Raw genomic sequence first — 22852 nt, 5'->3', positions numbered from 1 at the left:
TACTGTCCAGTGGACTCATCTACAAGGTTAATTCTTAGTAAGCAACATATCAATTAGATGCTAAATTCTCTTACTTTTATGTTTAATTTTTCCCTTATTTGTTTCTTTCCATTATTATTTCATGTCCCTAATTTATATTCACAATTATATATTACTTAGACTAATTGTTCCCAGTATACTCCTTGGGATAGCATCTGTTCTAAGATCTTGTCCCGAACTAGTTCTTTCCGGCATCATTGCCTTTCATATACTCCCAATTACCCTATGCCTCATTCATAACTGAATGCTTGTCACTCCCTAAACATGATATATACTTTATCACATTTGTTCATGCTGTGTTTTTTTTGTTTTTTTTGGTGAGTAAGATTCACCCTGAGCTAACATCCCTTGCCAATGTTCCGCTTCTTTTTTTTTGGCTTGAGGCAGATTAGCCCAGAGCTAACATCTGTGTCAATCCTCCTCCACCCTCTATGTGGGATGCCTCCACAGCATGGCTGATGAGTGGAGTAGGTCTGTGCCAGGATCTGAACCTGCGCACCTAAGCCACCAAAGCAGAGTGAGGGGCACAGAACTTTTAGCACTCAGTGGCTGGCCCCCATGCTGTGGTTTTTTTAATCCTTTTTATTCTTATCCAAATCAAATGCTCTTTGTCCCATAAAACCCTCCCAATTTTTCCTTTGGATGATGAATTACTCATTTCATTGTGCTGATACTACACTAACTATATTATGTATTTCAATTTGCCTCGAATTAAAGCCACTCAGATGTTTGCTGCCTCCACCAGATTATGAGAACAGAAATCTTGTAATTCTTCTGAGTCCCTATAGTACCTAGCACAGTGCTAAAATGACTGCTGAATAATACAATGAATGAATAAACCAGGGTGCCACTGGGGTGAAGCAGAATCTTGCTAGGGATGTGAAATGCTCATGGCAATTAAGAAGGATATTAGAAAGTGGGGCAAATAGAGAGGCAGATTCTGAGAGAGAGGATACCACTTTTAAATTAGAATCAAGATCAACAGGAAAACAAGAAAATGTAAAACTAAAAACGAATAGATATGAAGTTAGCAAGAACTCAGAAAAAAAAGGTCAAGAAAAAAATCTAAATAAAATTTCCTATATGAATCTACTGCTTTCTTGATGTATCTTTAGAGGAGCTAGTGAAAATCTTCTGTGTAATTTTTACGTCCTTTGGATACAGGCACATTTTATACTATGGTCAAACATATACAGTTTTTCTTCTTCTAATTGCAGAAGCAGCAATAATATACTTTAGAAGGCTTTTCTTTGTTTTAACCATACCATATATATAACTGTCAACTTTTAAAAACACAAAATATTTTCAAAGTAAAATCTACAGCCTGATCTAATTTAAATCTTAATTTAAATCTACCTTCTGTATCTGAAGGCTAGAGTTGATTACCACTGAAGTCAAGCTGTTTAGCCTTAAAAATATGAACACTAGGATGAACACGAGAGAGGTAAGTGACAGACTGTCAGGGAAAAGGATAAGGTAAACATGGGATTAACAAAAGGAAGACATTTCTTAAAACTATAGCTGAGAATAATACAATGGGTGAATATAATGGATCAGTTTAAGTAAAGACTACATCGTCATCCACTAAGAATTTTATATAAAACTTTTGCCCCCGGATAGTTAAAAGGTGGCCTATGAATAGCATTTTAGTCCTATCATAACAAGCTTATTCCATTTAAAAATGCTGATAAATAAACACAAACTGATGTAATAACATACTTCTCCTAATGTTTATATCTGTGGCCCATTACACCTCCAAAGTACACAACTACCACCAGACACATTTCCTTTCCTAAGAAGATAAAAATAATTCCAGACATAAAACACATTCATTCAAACATTATTTAAAACGGACACAAAGAGTTTAAATAAACTTTCTAAACGTTATTGCTTCAAGTTAATTTGAGATGTTAAAATTTTATCTACTGACAAATTTTAAAATGAACAACTCTACCTCAGCCCTTCCAACTTCTTTTCTAAAAGACATTTTAAAGACAAAAAATTAGTATTTTTAAAATTCAGCCAAGCAAAATAGAGGCAGTTGAATAATTCAAAGAACTCAACATCATTTTCTAAAAATGCACACATGGAGAAGTAGGCATGCTCAACAATAGCTTCTTAATTCCAAAACGTTGAAACAGAAATGGAATGAGGAAACCAGTTATGGGACAATGAATTAGTACAGGTAATTTCATGTGACTTCTGACCAAAAATTTATGATTTATTTATGCTGAACATGATAAAATACTGCCTTTTTAGTTATGATTTTTCTAAAGGAAGTTTTGGTGTTATGGCATTAAGTGATATGGTTTAAAAACGTACGTAGTTTAATATTTCTGGGAAATATTCCTAGGATGTTGTGTATTTGTATATAATTATTTAGGCTTTTCTTGGAGGATAGTTCTCAACTGCGTCTGCAGTATATGAGTTATTTGGTTTGATTTTTATGGCCATAATTTCCTTTACCATAATCAGTCTTATAATGGAATATTATACATTAGTGTTTTACTAAAATTAAGATATGGTATCTAAGTTTTAATGTATATTTTGTGAAAAGATAAAAATATAATCTCAGTTTACTATATTTTGGTTTGCATGCTATATACACATCCTTAATTTGGATCCAATTTTAAATGGATGTATGAACAATACCCACTTTTGGTTTTGTACTCATATGATAACCAGGTTAAACAGTGAGTGGACTTGGCAACAAAAAATAATCTGTCATGGCAGCAGAAAACATCTTATTATATAAAAAAAGGAGGAAATTAAAATAATAGGACTTACGTATTTACTACATGTATGACATTGACCTGTTAACTCCACAGGGGAAAAGGCATGCCAAAAGGCCCAGCTAATCTATAGTACATTTTATTCTGTTGTTTATTAGTTAGGAGCATGGACTTTGGGGCCAGACTACCCATCTCAGCCACTCTAATTGCTAATCTCTTTGTGTCCCAGTTTTTAAATCTGTAAAACGGGGGCAATAAGGGTAACTTCATTTAAGGATGATGTGAAGGTTAACTCACAAGCAAATGGCTAAGAACAACGCCTGGAACATAATATATACTCGATAAACAGTCAGTTATTATATTAGTATCCATATACATCAGACAAACTTTTGGTTCCTGGAACTGGTTCCTTAGAATTCCATTCTAAACTGTAGTATTTCAAATGTTTTTGCCACAAAATATGTGAAATGAAGAACTGTAAGCAACAGAGGTGTAATCTAAGTAACTACTTTTAAATTAATAAATTTCTAAATAGTTATTCCTATGAAAGGAACTATCCCAGAGAGATCTATCTATGCATTTTGATGTTAAGCCAAATTTTTATAGGGAGAGCAAATGGTGGTAGAAAAAACAGCTAATCCCTTCTATCAATATCAATCATCCAGAAAGATCCCACTTCTGAGACACTGGTATATGCATATCTTAAGACTCTTTTTTTATCAGCATTTCTTTGTAGAAAAGTCTGTTTAACGGCCTACATCGCAATAATTAACTGAAAGTAGCCTTACAAACTCATGAAAATACCAAGTGATAATTTTGTTCTTCCTGAGCTCTGGAGCAACTGAATAGTTTCAGCAGGGGGTAAAAAAACTCCCAAAATACAAGAATTTCCAAATAACATTCACCTTTGGAGGATACTGAAACCTTCAACAGCCTAAATTTATTAAATACTATCTAAAAGACAACAGTGAATAAATGTATCTATTTTCTAAAAAGAAATATGCACACAAAAGCAAACATATAGGCATCATTAAATATACTGTAAGAAAAGAGAGTACCACTCTATTAGCTCACTACTACAATACTAATTAATTTCCAATTAGTCTGCCTTTGTTTTTTCCCCCACTCATCAGTCTAGTGTAATTGCATACATAAGATAGCCCTGTTTCACAAAAGATGTTTCTATTGAATATGTTATAGAATCATATTCAAAAAGAATAAACAGGCACAGACTGCACATACACACAGGTAAAGAAAAAGAACACCTGGGAGATGTTAATCCTTTGAGTAAATAACTCACACTCATGTCTGGAGGTTATTTTTTTCTCACAATTAGCTATAAGAAGTGATTTATAGTCTACCGGTACTTAGTGAGAAAATATTAATGCTTCCTTGTTCTTTATCTTAGGAGGATAAATTCTTTTGTGAGAAAAACATATCTAAATTTTAATTAGCTCTACTTAGTCCTTTATCCAGGCCCGTTCCTGTTTTGGGCCATGGGGCAAGTCCAAAAAAACCCCCAAAATTCACATAAATCAAACTGATCACCTCTAGGCTAAGGTCACTATCTCAAATCACTCTGGGGCTATCAGAATCTGGAAACAACCAACAGTTTCTAAAGTTTAAAGCAGAAGCTGGGAAGAATTTAGGCTTGATCCTTTCATAAATTGGTTTAGTAAAAACCAAAGCTGGGAATCAACTTCTTCCACTGAAAACTAGCAAATAAATGCAAGAATTTAACTAACTGTCCTGCAGAAACCTATTACAAGGTAAACAGCCCTAGTTGAAGAAGGAAAATTCTACTTTATAAAGATTCCCAACTAATTAATACAGAAGGAATGTGTGAATTAGGGGGAAAAAAAGGAACACTTGCAACCCCAAAATGAAATAAATTAAGGCAGCGATCATTAGGGGATACTAAAACCATTACTAGAAAAATATAATGGAAGGAACAAAATGTCACTACCTGAAACGACAATCAATCTTAAAACATCACTAAAATCACTGAAAGTGGGATAATCAGACGTTTTATGCTTCCAACCAAGATACAATATGAAGCACAAGGAACACCTATAAAGTATTCTTGCTTTAAAAATATAAGCAAACAAATAACAAAACCTAAACTTCATCAAGCTTTTGGAGCTAACTTCTAGTTTACATTAAAAAAACGCAGTGGATGGAAGAACAAGTTAAGATGACACTACAAGGAAACAGCCAGACAATCCAGACTGTGGAAGTTTCTAAAAGAATAACTTGGTTTCTTCAGTAAGTCAATCTATCTGAAGGTGAGGATGGAGGGAGGACTGTTATAGATTAAGAGAGATTTAGGAGGCGTAACAACCAAATGACATGTGTGGCCCTTGAGAGGATCCTATTTTGAACAAATAAACCCTTAAAAAAACATTTCTTGAGACAACTGGGGACATTTGAAGATGGACTGGGTATTCAACGACATTAAGAAATCATTGAAAAATTTGATAGGTTGATAATCACATTATGGTTTGGTAAGAAAATGTCATTATTTTAAAGATATTATGGTAATGCTTGAGTTGACATGACATGATGTCAAGAACTTGCTTCAAAATACAACAGAAAAAATGAACAGATAAAACAAGTGTGGGAACTACTGAATTGAGATGTGGATATGTGGATTTATTATATTAGTATATGATGACTGAAATCTCTGATGATAAAAAGTTTTAAAAAATTACCATGTGAATAATCCATTCAAAAGTAACAAAGAAAAACAAAAGTTTTCAGAACTCTTTTTAAAATAAGTTTTAAAATTAAGTTTAAAATAAGTTTACTTGTTGATTTTAACTACCACAGACACATATAAAAGAAAAACAAAGTAAACTCAATTTAACAGCTATACAGTATTCTGTCAGAAGAACTGTACCAAGATAAGTTCATATGGCATGAATACAGAAAGTATTAAAATACTGCTCAATAGCTATAAATAACGTTTTTACGAGAACACCAATAACTTTGCCAAAAGCTAAAATTTAGAACTTAAAAAAATTACAAACTTTTCTCTATAGCAGTAGTTCTCAACTCCCACTGCATGGTAAAACCATCTGGGGATCTTAAAAAAATACGAACGTCTGGGACCCGCTCCTAATGATTCCCAGTCCAGGATAGGGCCTCTGTGGTGATTTCCATGTACAGTAGTTTGAGAAAATGTGTTCTATAAGGACTACATATTTACCCTTATGAATACATGTTTGTTATATCTGTTCTCAATTATCAAACATTTTAACACCAAGAAATTGCCTATAAAAAGTCTGCTCTGCCTTTCTGCTAAGATCCTTTGAAAATGGCTGACTAATACTTTATTCAACTCAAAATACTTAGAAAGTTCTAAAATAAGTACTCTTTTTATACATTATCTGCCCTAATTTTTTAAATGTAGACAACATGATCATGAAAAATTACTTCTAGCAATTTTTCTAAAAGTGATCCACCCCTTAATAAATTAACTACACTTTTTAAACATGATAAAATGATCATTATAATGATGTCTCAATTTATAATCTCAAGGATTTCTGATCACCTTGAAGTAGAATATGTGAATAACTAATAGTCTGCCACGTTTGTGATTATGTATTTAGACGTCAGATTTCTAACTAATTACAAAGCACTCGGTCTCCCTTCTGGAATAAATTACATTTTCTGAGACACAGTGATCCCTAGCACTAAAAGAAATTAGAAGCTTAAAAAATTACTGTGTAAAATAAATCAATTAAAATTTATAATACTGATTCCAAAGTAATTAAATTCAGTCATGTACTTAGATATAAAAATTATACAAGGCAAAGTGAATCCCCCTAAATATTTAGCAGAAAAGAATTATCAACTTGTACTTGTGTTCTTACAGAATCTTTGAAATAAAAGGATATCCATCAATTATTTCATTTTGAACAAGTATTGTTTGAGAAAGACTTAGCAGAAAATGGATTGGATCAATACTAGTTTGGTCATACTTTGAAGTCATCTGACTTATTACGTATCACTGGAGGCAAATAAACATAGAAAAGATTTGGTTACCATTCCAGACAGCATGACCTCCCTAAAGCAATACTGGATGTCACTATACAGGGTGTTTGAAGACTATGTGAAAAATTAAAGAGGCTGGCATGGTGGTGTAGCAGCTAAAAGTTCATGCACTCTTGCTTCGGCAACTCAGGATTCACTGGTTTGGATCCCAGGCGCGGACATACACACTGCTTATCAAGCCAACCTGTGGTGTGGCAGGTGTCCCACATAGATGTTTATCACTTATAACATATTTAACGAATGGACAGCACAATTGTTACATATCCATGGTAAATAATTATCTATTTCCAAGAATTACTTCATTATAATGCTTTTTCTTTTTTTATCGATAGACATAAACTAAACTGTAAGAGCTACTTTGCAACTCAACAATCTTGGGTTCCATATGGATAGACACTGTGATTTAAAGAGAATCTTACAAACATCAGAAATCAAGAATTCCCAAACACATCAAACAAAAGGAAACTAAAATTTCATCTTAAGCTATAAATCACTTCACTCATTTTACTTACAAAATAACATTTTCCCTTATTCTTTCTTCATCTTGACTCTATCAACTACTAGTTGCAGATTTTTGCATTGTGTTTTTATTAAGTGGGTCAAATCCATTGTAGAATAAAATAAAACATAAATGATTAGGACAAAAAGGCAAATAACAAAATAAATTTTATAGAAAATTCCTTCTAGCTTAAATTGTTTTCTTAAAAGAGAGGCTATCACATGTTTTGAAAAAACCCATATGCCTACTCTCACTACCAACTTTTCACTGTTTCTATGCAGTGTTAAATTAAAACAATCAGATTAGCCCTAAGAATATGCACAAGAGCCCTAGACTTAGACCTAGATAGTGTGACATCAAGTTTGAAGTTTAAATATTTTATTAAGAACTCAACAGTATTTCTTCAGTAGAGCTTTTCTTCTATTTTGGGAGACTAGGAGAATAGGAGAAAAGGTGAGGTAGTGAAAGGAATATAACAGACATAATTACGCTTATGAAGAACACTTTAGGTTTTTCTCCCAACAGCATTCATACGCCTTCTCACCTGAGAAAAATAAAACCTAATACAATTTCTTAAATTCCAAAACAGGGGATTCATTGTACTTACTGGAGTTTAAAAGGCACTTTCCCATTTGGTAAAATGGGAGAAAAGTGGTATAGACAACAGAAATCATACCTAAGAGGGATGTCTCCTTGGCAAATGCTGCAGCAATAGCAGGATCCAATGCAGGTTGTCCATCCCCAGATGGGAGATCAGGTCGGGTATAATCCCTACTTTTATCATTGTTGTATTTTACATTCAAGTTCACAAGTTTAGAAAAATCAATCCTTAGGGTACAGCAAGCATTATAAATATTCTGACCATCTAGGGCCTGTAAAAGGGAATAAAGTATATCAGCAATCTCAAGGAATAAAAACCAGAAAAAGGTATGACTTTAACAATAAAACTCAACAGTGAAAACCTACACATAAAAGCCACCAGGAAAGGAATGAAAGAAATTTCATATACATCGTTCTTTGTGATCCCAGCTGTACATGTGTTAGTTTCCACAAATATTATCTTCTTTAAATAGAAAGTGCTACATACACCTAAAATAAAACCAGCTAAGCAAATGTGCTAATACTTTTAATTCAAAAAACCTGCAAATAGTTTAATTTAAAAAAATTAGTAAGGGCCACAAATATAGTCAGTCCTGCCAAAGTAGTACCATAGTAGCCTGCACGATACTTTAAAGTTAATTTTATCATACATGTATTTTTTGATGGATAGCATAACTTATAAGAATTGGTCTAGTTTTATAAGGTAACTTCTGTTTGACGCCACATTGTATGAGGTGCTGCAAGCCAAATAAATATCACTATGATGCATAATAGCAATTCCCATGAAATGGGGCAAAAATTATCATCTTCCTTAACCTGAGGTTCAACGTGAATCAGAATAACTTGCTGAGTTAGCAAATCCAACATCATCCCAGAAAAGTTCTGGAATAGAAGAGTGCAAGCTCAAGATTTGTAAGCCTACACTCACTCAGGTCACGTTGAGCAAGTTACTTAACTTCTCTGAATCTCAAAATCTTTCTTAATCTGGAAAACAGAGATGATAATGGCTGCCATAATCCTCACAGGGTTATTATGAGGATTAACCAAAAGATCACATATGTGAAAGCACATCATAAATTATAAAAGACTATGCTGCTGTTATGATTATTATGTTTTTTCCCACTGATTCTATATAATCATCATTTCTACTCCAGCTGGATATAGGCCTGGAACAAACTAGAGAACAGGGGAATGTATTAATTTTTCATTAGAAGAACAAAGACTTACTGTATACAACAGTCAGAAATGATGAACATGTTTAGATCTATAAATTACTGTATAAATGAAACAACACTTCTTCTGATAACAACACACGCACAGATCAAGCCTGATGTTTACAGACACCAAGACTCATTAGGTGTGTACATCTAAAACTATATTATTTTAAAGGTAGACCAATAGTTTTTTGACGAGGTTTTTAAAGAGATTGTTGTATTTTTCCCTCCAAACCTCACTAAGTCTCCCATGTTAATCTGTTTTTTCCTGAGTTGCTCTTTTCTTATAAAGCAAAATGCTAAGGGGAAGAAACTCCAATTATCTGAAGTAATTGCTAAAGAACACAACTAGCATATGGAAAGAGTTTGGTTGGCTCTGTCACTCAAGCTGCTTTGATATAGCTGTGGTTCCCACAACCTTCAAAACAAAAAACAAAAAAAACAACAGAGTATTGGGCTCCCAATCCCCAAAATTATGCTAAGTTAATTCAGGATGGTCTGAGACTCCCATTTTGTATAAGCAATCTATATAACAAGAACATAGGACCACACTTTGAAGAATACCGTAAATTTTCTTCCTCAAAACTTGAAGGCACACTGCCTGCTAAAGGAATTCCCAGTGCCTAGATACTTTTTTTAAATTTTTCATTCATTTGAACACTTATCACTGTAAGTGGAGAGGTAGGCCTTTGACAAGAGATTCTCTTCTCAAACTCTTATTCCTTGCCTTTAATTTTACATGACCATTTTAATAAGCATAAAAACATAGGAACTGATTTACAAAGTTTAGAACCAACTCATTCCATAATATACTGACATGTTCATGGCTAGTTGAAAGGTGGGAAGAGACCTATCTGCAGCACACCAGGTGCTGGGAAAGCTATGACATGGGATGAAAAAAACCCTAATATTTACAATATGCCATACCTTATGCTAGGTTCTAGGAAAGTAGCAGAGAACAAAGCAGACATGGTACTCACTCGTATATAACTTACAGTCCAAAAGAAAATACACATGTAACAAATAATTATAAATTTGATGTGTGGTGATGAGAACTAAGAATGGACAGGATCCAATCTAGTTGAAAGGTTATGAAAAGACCTCTCTGATAAGAGACTTCTAAACTGAAACTTGAAAGAGGAAGGGAAGGAGGAGCTGGGCATAAAGAGATGAAGAGAAAGCAATATCAGCAAATGGGTTAGCAAGTTGCAAACCTGAGAGATCAGAGAAAAAGTACAGTATATGCAAAGTATTTAAAGAAGTTCAATATAATTAAAAGATGGGAGATGAGACCGGAGAGGCAAACTGAGGATTGATTTAAAGTTCTGTAAACCATGTTAAGGAATGAGGACTTTATACTAAAGACAAGACTCAGTCACTGAAGGGCAGTGAGAATGGAAGAAAGACGATTTTTAGTTGAGATCATTCTTAGTACTCTGTGGAAAAACAACAGGTGTGAAGGAAGAAGTCAAAGTGGTGAGTTTAGTCAGAAGGCCAATGAAACAGAGATTTAAGAGATGATGATGGCTTAGATCAGTGCTACTCAAACTGTGATTCATAGACTAGCAGCCCAGGTCACTCTGCATTAAGGTAAGGAGTCTGTGTCAGAATTTACGTTAACACCAACCCTAAACATACTGTGGCTGGAACTATGCTGATCTGTATTTTGGCAAAAGCTTGTTGTAGCATCAGAGACCAGGACTATGAGTAACACTGGCTTAGACTAGGGTGGTGGCAAGAGAGTTGAAGACAAAAGGATACATTCAATAGAAATTTAGGATCTAGAATCAATGAGATTTGGTGATAGGCTGAAAGGAAGAGGAATAAAGGATGACTCCTATTTTCTGGCTAGTTACCTTACAGACAATGTGCATTAGGATAAGTAATTTACATCTTTAAATCTTAGCATCTCCCTGTAATACAGGAAAAATTCCTATTCTGTTTACAACATAGAGCAGTAGTCATAAAAAGTGAGATAACACTTGGTAAAGCATAAAATTATGCTATTATTATTAGTATAGCCTTTCTGCTCCCTGAAGCTATTTTTGCTCCCCAAATGAGATTCTGAGGATGGAAATGCAATGAACCAAAAATCAAAACCGGTCCGGGTTCGATACAAGCTATCTTGACTTGGAGGAAGCACTGATGTATTACATACCATAATTAGTCTGAGAGTGAAATAAAGAAAAAGAGGTAAGACAAAGGTAAGTAAAGACAATTGAATTAATGGTTTAATAATGAATATTTAATGGTATCATGATGGAATGAAAATAACAATGAAATAACACGGCAAAGAAGTTAAAGAGAGAGAGGAAAGGTAGATTTAAATAAGACAGACAAACAGAAGATTATGGCTTTTAGAAGCAAACATGTGGTATGCAGTTTTCAATGGTAGCCATGACATGGGATGATTCTACTTCTTTTAATACTTTCTTACCCTCCCTCTATAACAACAACAACAAATGTAAATGATGTGAATAAAAAATAGACAAGCAACCTATTCAGAAAACCTGTCTTTCAAAAAAAATCTTTAAAGAGAACATTGGATACAGTCTTAAATAAGCCAAGAGCCTATCACAGCATTTGAGCACAAGTATATTAACATATTTCAGCTAAACTATCTCACTGGCTAAATTAATTACTTTGAAACTCCTACTGGAAAACACTTAAAATCTTATACAGGTGTACATGCACAATACAATCCTGCTATATCCTCAAGAGCACAAAACTTCTGGACCTAAATCAAACAAAAATGCAAAGTAATATAAGCCTATATTATAGATAACTGCAGATATGACTAATCTTAAAAATAAACATTTCTTTATCACAAATAAGCTTTTCCAATATTTTAATGATACCATTTTGTGCCATCTATAATGCTACATGATATTGCTAAGTTATGGCAGTATTAATAACATTAGCTATATTTACATGTGTATATATGAGTTTGTGGACATCTATGTGCCATTGAAAAATATCACTTTATAAAAAAAAGGTCTAGACTTACTAGTTTTGCCTGTTGAGCATTTACTGGATCACCATACTGAAGGAGAGCTTGAAACTGGTTATTTTTTGTAAATGTGATTATCTTCAACACAGCACCAAACTTAGAAAATATCTGTTAAAACATCAAAATCAAAACAACTTATCTACTGTATTATTTCTCCAATTTATAGGTAAACATGCAAATTAAAGTAAACTTACTTGGTGAAGGACATCAAGTGTTACAGGGTAGTACATGTTGTCAATAATTATTCTAAGCACTGGACTCTGGGCTGGAGTCACTGCACTCTCACTCACTGTGGTGCCACTAAGAGGAGTATTTGCTGTCTGGACAGCTGTCACAGCTTGAAGAACTGCTTGAGCACGCTGAAAATTGAAAGATAAGCACTTTAGAAACACATCCAGTATTTGCACTTTTACTTTGCTACATGTTACACTATTTGTTCTTTTCTAGAACACATATAGATTAAATAAAATTTAACACCCACTCAATAAATACTTTTGAGCACCTGCCACAAGCCAGGTATTGTCTGTTTATAATTCAACTATTCTACTAGTGTTTATTTCAAAACTATTATCTAGAGTTTGAGACCAACACCTAAACCAATGCTAAACAAGCAAAGATAGGAAATGTAATTTATTCTCAAACAACAAGATGCAGTTTGGTAGATCCATATAATCAGAAAACAGAAACTTTCAGAGAACAATAAAACTTCAATGTAACATTATTCACTCCATAAAAAAGAAACACGGTAAATCTTAACAAGCGGATTACTAGATTATCCAAAAGAACTCCCATAAACCTTATTATTTCTAATACGATCTTAATAGAGGAATATTCAGGATACATGTCTTTTTTTCATACTAGTGTAACTTCTGACACCAAAATCTTTAGAACCGAAATTGATCTATTGTACTTTGGTACAAAGGCACAAAATTTTCAGGAATACACCATAAATTACAAAATGCAGTATGATTTTTCATATATGACTAAGAAGATACTGCTAATTAAACCACGACAGATGAACTGCTGTGAGACACCCTGATTTCTGAGATTTTAAAATGCAAAAAAAATACCTAGAGAATTGAAGAAATACAGTATTTTCAGGAAATCTGTCAACTAAATCATATGTTAAATGTTCCTTTTAAGACTGCCTTTATTATTCTTATGCCTTTCCTATTATTACTATGACAGATTCACTGATAAGGAAATAATTTCTTTCTACCTTACCTGGGGTCAGAAAATCTATATAAAGCCAAATAATTGTTAAATATAACAGTGACAAAGACCTCAACATTGCTTTATAGTTTGAAAAAACTGTACTGGTAGATGAAAATGAATATAAACAGAGCACAGTGATGAATAAAAAGAAAGGAGAATGCAAAAGAATTAGGACACTTATGAGAATAAACCATTCTTGTTTACTCTTCGGCAGCACACATGCTATGGTGATAATCATTTTGCAATATATAAGTGTATCAAATCAACAGGTTGTGCACCTTAAACTTACACAATATTATATGTCAATTATATCTCAAAAGAGCTGGGGGAAAAAAATAAATATTTCACTGAAATATCATATAACCAAGGGATCATATAGCTTGGATTCAAAGAGACCAGGTACTCATCTAGTCAAAACTCATCATTTAAATGCTAATTAAATAACACTTCGAGGGACTGGCAAACAATAATAAAATAAAATAAAAAATAATTTGTGGTGTAGCAGTTAAGTGCGCATGTTCCGCTTTGGTGGCCCAGGGTTCGCCAGTTTGGATCCCCAGTGCGGACACGGCACCGCTTGGCAAGCCATGCTGAGGTAGGCGTCCCACATATAAAGTAGAGAAAGATGGGCACAGACGTTAGCTCAGGGCCAGTCTTCCTCAGCAAAAAGAGGAGGATTGGCAGCAGACGTTAGTTCAGGGTTAATCTTCCTCAAAAAAAAAAAATTAAAAAAAAATAATAATTTGACCTATAAATTTGTTAGCTAAAGTGACTCATTAATTCAAACCCAATATTTGGAAACATTTGATAAATATTTAATACAATAAACACAGTTACACTACTATGGAGAATACAGTTATACAGAAAATAAAGCAGGATAAAAAGATTTCTAGAGCAATGTTTATTAATTTAAATGTTTGAATATATTTAACCTAATACATATTTAAATAGTTTTTTAAGCAGTTCACCGCAATATTATTTCTTCATTAGTGAACAGGTCCTTACACTATACCTGTCTATTATTACAAGTATGGAAATATCCCCATCTCCTAAGAGGGGATTAGGTTGGGATTAAGAACCTTTAATACAAATTAAAATCACCATGAGATACTACCATGTCCTACCAGATTGGCTAAAATTAAGAGGGGTAAATACCAAGTGTTGGTAATAATGTAGAGAAGCTTGAATTCTCATATGTAAGTGATGGGAATGTAAATTGATAGAATCATTTTTAAAAACTTGAAATATCTGTTAAAGCTGAGCATATACATTTTCTTTGACTTAGTAAATCTACTTCCAGTTACATACCTGAGAAAACACATGCATGTGTACATCAAAAGATATGTATGACAGTAAACACTCTCATAAACACTAACATCTGCAATTTCAAATCATGGAATATCTTTTTTTTTTTTTTAAAGATTTTATTTTTTCCTTTTTGTCCCCAAAGCCCCCCGGTACATAGTTGTATATTCTTCGTTGTGGGTCCTCCCAGCTGTGGCATGCGGGACGCCGCCCCAGCATGGTCCGATGAGCAGTGCCATGTCCGCGCCCAGGATTCGAACCAACGAAACACTGGGCCGCCTGCAGCGGAGGGCGCGAACTCAACCACTCGGCCACGGGGCCAGCCCCTATGGAATATCTTTTTAAAATAGAATTATGATCACAGTATACTATCCAAATGGTACAAAAGATTAAAAGTTCCTCTGCAACCCTGTCTGCTTTCCCCAACCCACTCCTCACCAACCTTATCTTGGGTATCCTTCCAGAGAAACCATTTACATATACAAGCATGCATGTGTACATCTGTTCCAAACAAGCATTTAAGTATATTTCTACTCCACGTTTTCTCCCATACTATTCACTGTTCTCCATCCTCCTTTTTTAGCTTAACAATTATGTTCTCCATTATCATTAACAAATAAATGCTTACATTTTTTAATTCATAAAGCAGAGCTGGCTTGCCAATCTAGATTTTAATTAAACTTCTTATTGAAACATTACACATATATAGAAAAGGACACAAATTCTAAGTGTATACAGCTCAATAAAATATCACAAAGTGGACATATCTGTAAAATGATTATCTAGATAAAAGAATATTACCAACATGCCAGAAGCCACACCCATGCTTTTTCCCAGTTACATAAATGGAATCATATAGTATGTGTTCTACGTTGGTCTGGCTTCTTTCAAGAAACGTTATTTTTAAGACGTACATCCATGTATTATTGCAGGTACTAGGAGCTTATTCACTCTTTGTGTATTCCAATGAATTTCAATGAATGAATATACCACAATATATTCTGCTGCTGAACATATTTGGACTTTGGACTGTTTCCAGCTTTGGGCTATTACACATAGTATGCCATGAACTTTCCCATACATATCTTTTGACGTACATATGCATGTATTTTCTCAGGTATGTAACTAGAAGGAGATTTACTAAGTCAAAGAAAATGTATATGCTCAGCTTTAACATATATTTCAAGTTTTTAAAAATGATTCTATCAATTTACATTCCCATCACTTACATATGAGAATTCAAGCTTCTCTACATTATTACCAACACTTGGTATTTACCCCTCTTAATTTTAGCCAATCTGGTAGGACATGGTAGTATCTCACGGTGATTTTAATTTCTACTAAAGGTTCTTAACCCAAACCTAATCCGCTCTTTGTGGATAAGAGGATGGCTTTCTGGAGGAAACTAGCTAAGGGGAGACCTGAAGATGTCTAGCAACTAGCCATGTGAAGTGTAGGGTAGAAAACAGGCACAAAAGCAAGCAGGCCACAATATTCTAGGCAAAAGTGACATCACAGAGACACAGTGGCCTCAAAAGATTGAAAACAAGAGAAAGCATGCCATGTTTGAGGATCTACAATTACTTCTGGGATAGACGCACAGGCAAATAGGGTAGGAGAAACAGTAGCCATCTCAGAAAGGGCCTTTATCCTGAGCATGAAGGGGACCTGCTGCAGGGGAGTAACTTAAGTCAGATTTGTGCATTTTAGAAAGATATATACTTGACTGTACCAGGGAGAAAGAATTCAAGAGAGAAAGGAAAGAAAATAAATTAGCAAGAGAGCTATTATAGTAATATAGGCAAGAGGTGATTGTGTCTGAATTACAGAAGTAGCAAGAAAGATTAAAACTAGACAGATATGAAGGAGAATGAACTGACAGGACCTAATGATTTGATAAAGGGTTATGGAAGAATTCATGGTTAACACAAATATTCATTTGCCTCTCTTCTACTGTGAAACCCCAATAAAACACCTATAAATAAATACAAAACAGAATAAATGCAAACACTGAAGAGAGAGGAGATCATCAGTAGCCGAGAAAAATTTATCAAACTCCTAAAACACAGAAAACGAACAGAAGCAAATGGACAGAAGACACAGTGAATGCACAGCAAACAGAGTTTGCACTGATAACAACCACATGAATCAGACCAGAAATTGTCAGGTTCACAGGAGGAAGGAGTGAAAATAAAAGGGTTAATGCAAAGTCTGGCTCATAAACAAACAGCTAAACTCCCCTTCCTCCCCTCCCCAGAACATCTCCCTGGCTTACAATTAAAAAACACTAACAAAATCCTCCCTTAAAGGAACCAGAAATTCTACAGGAAGTTTGATGGACCAGAACAAAGACCTTTTCGGCATCTGGAGGGGAATCTTAGCTTAGTATCCAATTCCCCATTACTTTACAGGAAAGCACGTAAGTCCAATAAAACCTAACTGTTCTGAAATATGGACAGACAACGAAAGGGAGGAAAGGGGAAGAGGGGGAGAGAGAAAACAAGATAAACATAACAGCTAACACTGAAGAAAACAGGATATAATTTAAGTATAGTGAAATATTTGTAAAATATCATTAATTAATATCCTTAAAAAATTGTGAAGTCATAAAACACGACCAGTTACAATGTAAAAAGGATGATCAAAGAAGATTAAAAGGTTTTGAAAATTAAAAATATGGTTGTGTAAAAAACTTTTTTTCAACAGAAGGAACTCCGCAGTTTGTTCCCTGTGAGTGGAATAACCCAGACTGGAAAAAGTGCCTTTATTCTATAACTACTTTGAAGTTTGTTACTCAAATGTCACTTCTTTTTCTCTTTTTTTCTCTTACTTTTTGAGGAAGATTAGCCCTGAGCTAACGTCTGCCGCCAATCCTCCTCTTTTTGCTGAGGAAGACTGGCCCTAAGCTAACATCTATGCCCATCTTCCTCTACTTAATATGTGACAGGCCTGCCACAGTATGGCCTAAGAAGCAGTGCATAGGCTGGCACCTGGGATCTGAAGCGGCAAACCCCAGGCTGCCGAAGTGCAAGATGCGAACTTAACCGCTGCACCACCAGGCCAGCCCCTTCAAATGTCACTTCTTGCTAGGGCTTTCACCATTATCCTATTTAAAATTACAAATCTGGCCCCCTCCCCGCCACTTACATCTATCTATAGATGCCGTATCTTTATTCTTTATACATTCCTTGCATTTCAATTTACTTGTTTATTTTTTTGCTGAGGAAGATTAGCCCTGAGCTAACATCCGTGCCAATCTTCCTCTATTTTATATGTGGGTCACTGCCACATCAGCATGGCTGATGAGTGGTGTAGGTCCGCACCCAGGTTGCTACAGTGGAGTGCGCCAAACTTAACCACTACACCACAGGAACGGCCCTCTCATTTGAATCTTTTAAAATGGGAATGTAACTTCAACAAAATAAAGGCCATATATGACAAACCCAAAGCCAGCATCATACTCAATGGGGAAAAACTGAATGTCATCCCTGAACAGGAACAAGACAAGGATGCCCACTATTACCATTCTTATTCAACGTGGTACTGGAGAGGTTTTGGCCAGAGCAATTAGGCAAGAGAAAGGAATAAAAGGAATCCAAATAGAGAGTGAAGAAGTGAAACTCTTGATGTTTGCAGATGACATGATCTTACATATAGAAAACCCTAAAGAATCCACTGGAAAACTATTAGAAATAATTAACAACTATAGTAAAGTTGCACATTACAAAATCAACTTACAAAAATCAGTTGCATTTCTATATTCTAACAACAAACTTCCAGAAAGAGAACTCAAGAACACAATTCCACTTACAATAGCAAAAAACAGAATAAAGTATCTAGGAATAAATTTAACCAAGGAGGTGAAGGACTTATACAATGAAAACTATAAGACATTATTGAAAGAAATAGATGATGACACAAAGAGATGCAAAGAAATTCCATGCACATGGACTGGAAGAACAAACACAGTTAAAATGTCCATGGTACCCAAAGCAATCTACAGATTCAATGCAATCTCAATCAAAATCCCAACAACATTCTTCACGAAAATAGAACAAAAAATCCTAAAATTCATATGGGGCAACCAAAGACCCCGAATTGCTAAAGCAATCCTGAGAGAAAAGAACAAAGCTAGAAGCATCACAATCCCTGACTTCAAAATGTACTACAAAGCCATAGTAATCAAAACAGCATGGTACTGGTACAAAAATAGGCACACAGATCAATGGAACAGAATGGAAAGCCCAGAAGTAAAACCACACATCGACGGACAGCAAATCTTCAACAAAGGCGCCAAGAACATACAATGGAGAAAAGACAGACTCTTCAATAGTGTTGGGAAATCTTGACAACTACTTGCAAAAGAATGAAAACAGACCATTATCTCACGCCATACACAAAAATAAACCCAAAATGGATCAAAGACTTGAAGATAAGTCCTGAAACCATAAAACTCCTGGAAAATAATATACGTAGTACATTCTTTGACATCGAACTTAAAAGGATCTTTTCAAACACGGTGTCTTCTCAGACAAGGAAAACAAAAGAAAAAATAAACAAGTGGGATTTCATTAGACTAAAGAGCTTCTGCAAGGCAAAAGAAACTAAGATCAAAACAAAAAGACAACCCACCAATTGCGGGAAAACATTTGCACATCATATATCCAACAAGAGGTTAACCTCCATAATATATAAGGAACTCATACAACTGAACAACAAAAATACAAACAGCCCGATCAAAAAATGGGCAGAGGATATGAACATTTTTTCAAAGAAGATATACAGATGGCCAATAAACACATGAAAAGATCTTCAGTATCACTAATCATCAGGGAAATGTAAATCAAAACTACACTAAGATACCACTTACACCTGTTAAAATGGCTATAATCACTAAGACTAAAAATAACATGTTGGAGAGGGTGTGGAGAAAAGGGAACCCTCATACACTGCTAGTGGGAATGCAAACCGGTGCAGCCACTATGAAACACAGTATGGAGATTCCCCAAAAAACTAAAAATGGAACTACCACATGACCCAGCTATCCCACTACTGGGTATCTACCCAAACAACTAGAAATCAACAATCCAAAGTAACATATGCAGCCCTATGTTCACTGCAGCACTATTCACAATAGCCAAGACATGGAAATAATCTAAGTGCCCAACGACCAATGATTGGATAAAGAAGATGTGGTGTATATATATACAATGGAATAACAGCCATAAAAAAAGACGAAATCATCCCATTTGCAACAACACGGATGGAACTGGAGGGAATTATGCTAAGCAAAATAAGGCAGACTGAGAAAGACAAACACCATATGATTTCACTCATATGTGGAATATAAACAAACACATGGACAAAGAAAACAGTTCAGTGGTTACCAAGGGAAGGGGGGTGAGGGGTGGACACAGGGGGTAAAGAGGAGCATTATGTGGTGACAGACAAGAAATAATGTACAACTGAACTTTCACAATGATATAAACTATTATGAACTCAATAAAAAAAAGAATATATTCATGAATTACTTTACTGAAAATACTAATATATAAAATAAAATTGGGATATTAAATGCCATTTTAAATTCTAAATAAAAAGAACATGGAATAGCTATTTTCTTTTGGCATATTTCTTCACGATAAATTCTTAAAGTACAACTTCTGGTTCAAAAGGAACGAAAATTACCAAATTAAACAAAAAACAAAAACAGCTAAAATTTTAGCCTTATCTTTTAGATAAAAAGTTTTAAAAGCTTATAGTTCATAAATTATCAAAATGGTCTTAAGTCACTTTTTACGAAAGTTAAAATCTATAAGGAATAATTTTCCATTAAATTTTCAGTGAGACAGAGCCAGGTACAGTTTACATTTTACTGAAACAGAAAGATATAATTAGCTAAAAACTATATTAAAAGATCTAAAGTTTTTAGATCATTATTGCAGCCCTACCTATTTAGGTCTAAAGCCATTCATATACTATTTTTTTAATATATTAATTTTAAATAATTAATGTCTTTTACATCACATGCTTAAAAGATCCATACATTCATATATTCTCCCTTCTTACATTTTCCCCACAGGAAAACCATTAACATATCTTCAATAGGAATTTTTCCATAAGGAATTAAGACCTATAAAAAGTCAAGTAACCAAAGGCATTGAACTTCATACCTTAAAGTATAAGCAGGAGAGTTGTATATAGTTTATGCTAATAAAAACTCCTACGTCATAAACGGTTTCTACACAAAAATCTTAACTTGTAACAAAAAAAACCAACATTCTGACAAGGACTTTAAAAGCACTGAAAAAATACTATTTAATTGATCCTGTACCAATTTAAAATATGAAAATAACAGACCACACATACTTTTTATAAATTAACATAATATTTAATGCTGCAAGAAAATGTCTTAAAAATAACAAGAAAATGCCCACAGAGACATCTTCTGAAACATTAAAAATTTTATTTTCTTTTAATATGTTCATGAGATTCTTAGTATTGTCTGGGACATTTTATTTATGTACCTACATATACTCACTTGGTTTAACGTATTATCTGTTTTTAGTTCTTTGTGATTGGAGTACTGGATATAAATTGGTTGGTTACGAAGATGAGGTGTCACAGCAGAATAGTAATTAACCATAGTAATAGCTGCTTCCTCTGTTGCTAGTTCCAAAAATGCCTGAAAATTTAAATAGCAAAAAGGTTAATACTGTGAATTAAATTCAAACAAACTTCAATATCTGTGTAATCTATTCAACTAACTAGAAAAATCAGTATCTAGAATATAACTTTTCAAGTTACATCTAGATGCTCTAATAAATAAAATTAGAAATCCTTTATTCAAGTTTAGGTATACAACTAAAGCTAACCTCAGAAAAAAGCTCTTTGAGTACATGGTGCTTCTGCCTTCGATCTCTGATTTTCCATATACCACAAATGTACTTCCAACAGAAGCTAAAAAAATTAAGTCTAAACACTTTTTCTAGCTTCAGAATTTTACCAATCCTAACCTAGAGAACATAAGAGATCTCAAAGTCATTTTTAAAGCAGTATAATTTAACAAAGAAAAGAAATTAAATGTCACATTATGAGTTATATTAACTGTATTTAAGATAATCTTAAATTTCACAGACTGTTCTAAATAGCATCATTAGAAATTTTAAAACAAAACTTCCTTTCTAATATACCTGGGTCCTATTGCTACAGGTACATCTATGCAATGAAAAATATACAGGATTAATGACTATTTTCTTCTAATGCTATCAGAAATATTTCCATGGGATAAGCTTAAAGGAAAAGATGCTATTTAGTGCCCCTACTGATTTCTGATATTACAAAGAGCAGAGCCACAATGAAAGAAATACTTCATTTATATTTTCCAATCTTATTATAATAATTGTTCAATTAGAGTCCTGAAGGGAATTCAAAAGGGAAAATTTGAAAACGATGGTGAGATTCATTTTGGCTCCCTAGGATTAGTTTACCACATACAGCTAGCAGGAAAAGTCAAAATAAGACTTCTGTTATGTTCTTTTAGGAAAACAACCTACAATATTCTATCCTCGTATTAGGCAATAGCTAATTTACACCTGCTGGGTAGTTTGGGGCTTAACGTTTTATATAAGTCCTGAAAGAAGTATACCTGATTTTTTCCTTTCAGCATAAGGATGTTGGTCACCTTACCAAAAGGTAAGCCTAAAGCAATAACTTCAGTTTCTGTCACTTCACCAGGTAATTTTCGAATATGAAGTACACGAGAAGGAGCACCATCCATTTTATCTTCTCCTTTAAATTTTTTACTATCATTACCATTGGCTGAAAGACATTGAAAAAGAAGTCTTTATTATATTACTTTTCCTTATTTGCATAAAAAACACAAAACAAAAACACAGCTGAGTATACTTGAATAATTCCTAAAAATTCAAAAACTGGACTTTCAAAGGAATAAAGAAAATCATACCCACCAATTATCATTAAATGAAATTATCAATTAATTAAGACTATTACTGGGTAAGTAAGTTTCTGAACAGTATATGCAACAAGTAACAAGAGATAAGCAAAAATATTAAAATGTAATTTCATAAAGAAACTGCGCAATGGCTAAAGAACAATTATTTTGCAATTAATCATCTTATTACAGACTAACAAAAACACAAAAAAAATGAAAATTCTGACT

General features: G+C 33.9%; 1 protein-coding gene across 5 annotated transcripts in view; it reads right to left on the bottom strand.

The window, feature by feature from the left end:
• PTBP2 (polypyrimidine tract binding protein 2) overlaps positions 1 to 22852 on the bottom strand; it is an 84293-nt gene that overhangs the window by 18225 nt on the left and 43216 nt on the right. For all 5 annotated transcript variants that reach the window (XM_046645460.1, XM_046645461.1, XM_046645463.1 and 2 more), the window contains exons 4-8: positions 22319 to 22491; positions 21212 to 21355; positions 12345 to 12509; positions 12148 to 12258; positions 8003 to 8198 (exon numbers count right to left, since the gene is read on the bottom strand). In XM_046645460.1, coding sequence (XP_046501416.1) covers positions 8003 to 8198; positions 12148 to 12258; positions 12345 to 12509; positions 21212 to 21355; positions 22319 to 22491 — 789 coding nt within the window. The remainder of the gene's footprint in view (positions 1 to 8002; positions 8199 to 12147; positions 12259 to 12344; positions 12510 to 21211; positions 21356 to 22318; positions 22492 to 22852) is intronic.

The sequence above is a fragment of the Equus quagga genome, chromosome 18 (assembly GCF_021613505.1).
Source record: "Equus quagga isolate Etosha38 chromosome 18, UCLA_HA_Equagga_1.0, whole genome shotgun sequence".
NCBI lineage: Eukaryota > Metazoa > Chordata > Mammalia > Perissodactyla > Equidae > Equus > Equus quagga.
This window is presented reverse-complemented; position numbering and strand designations above follow the sequence as displayed.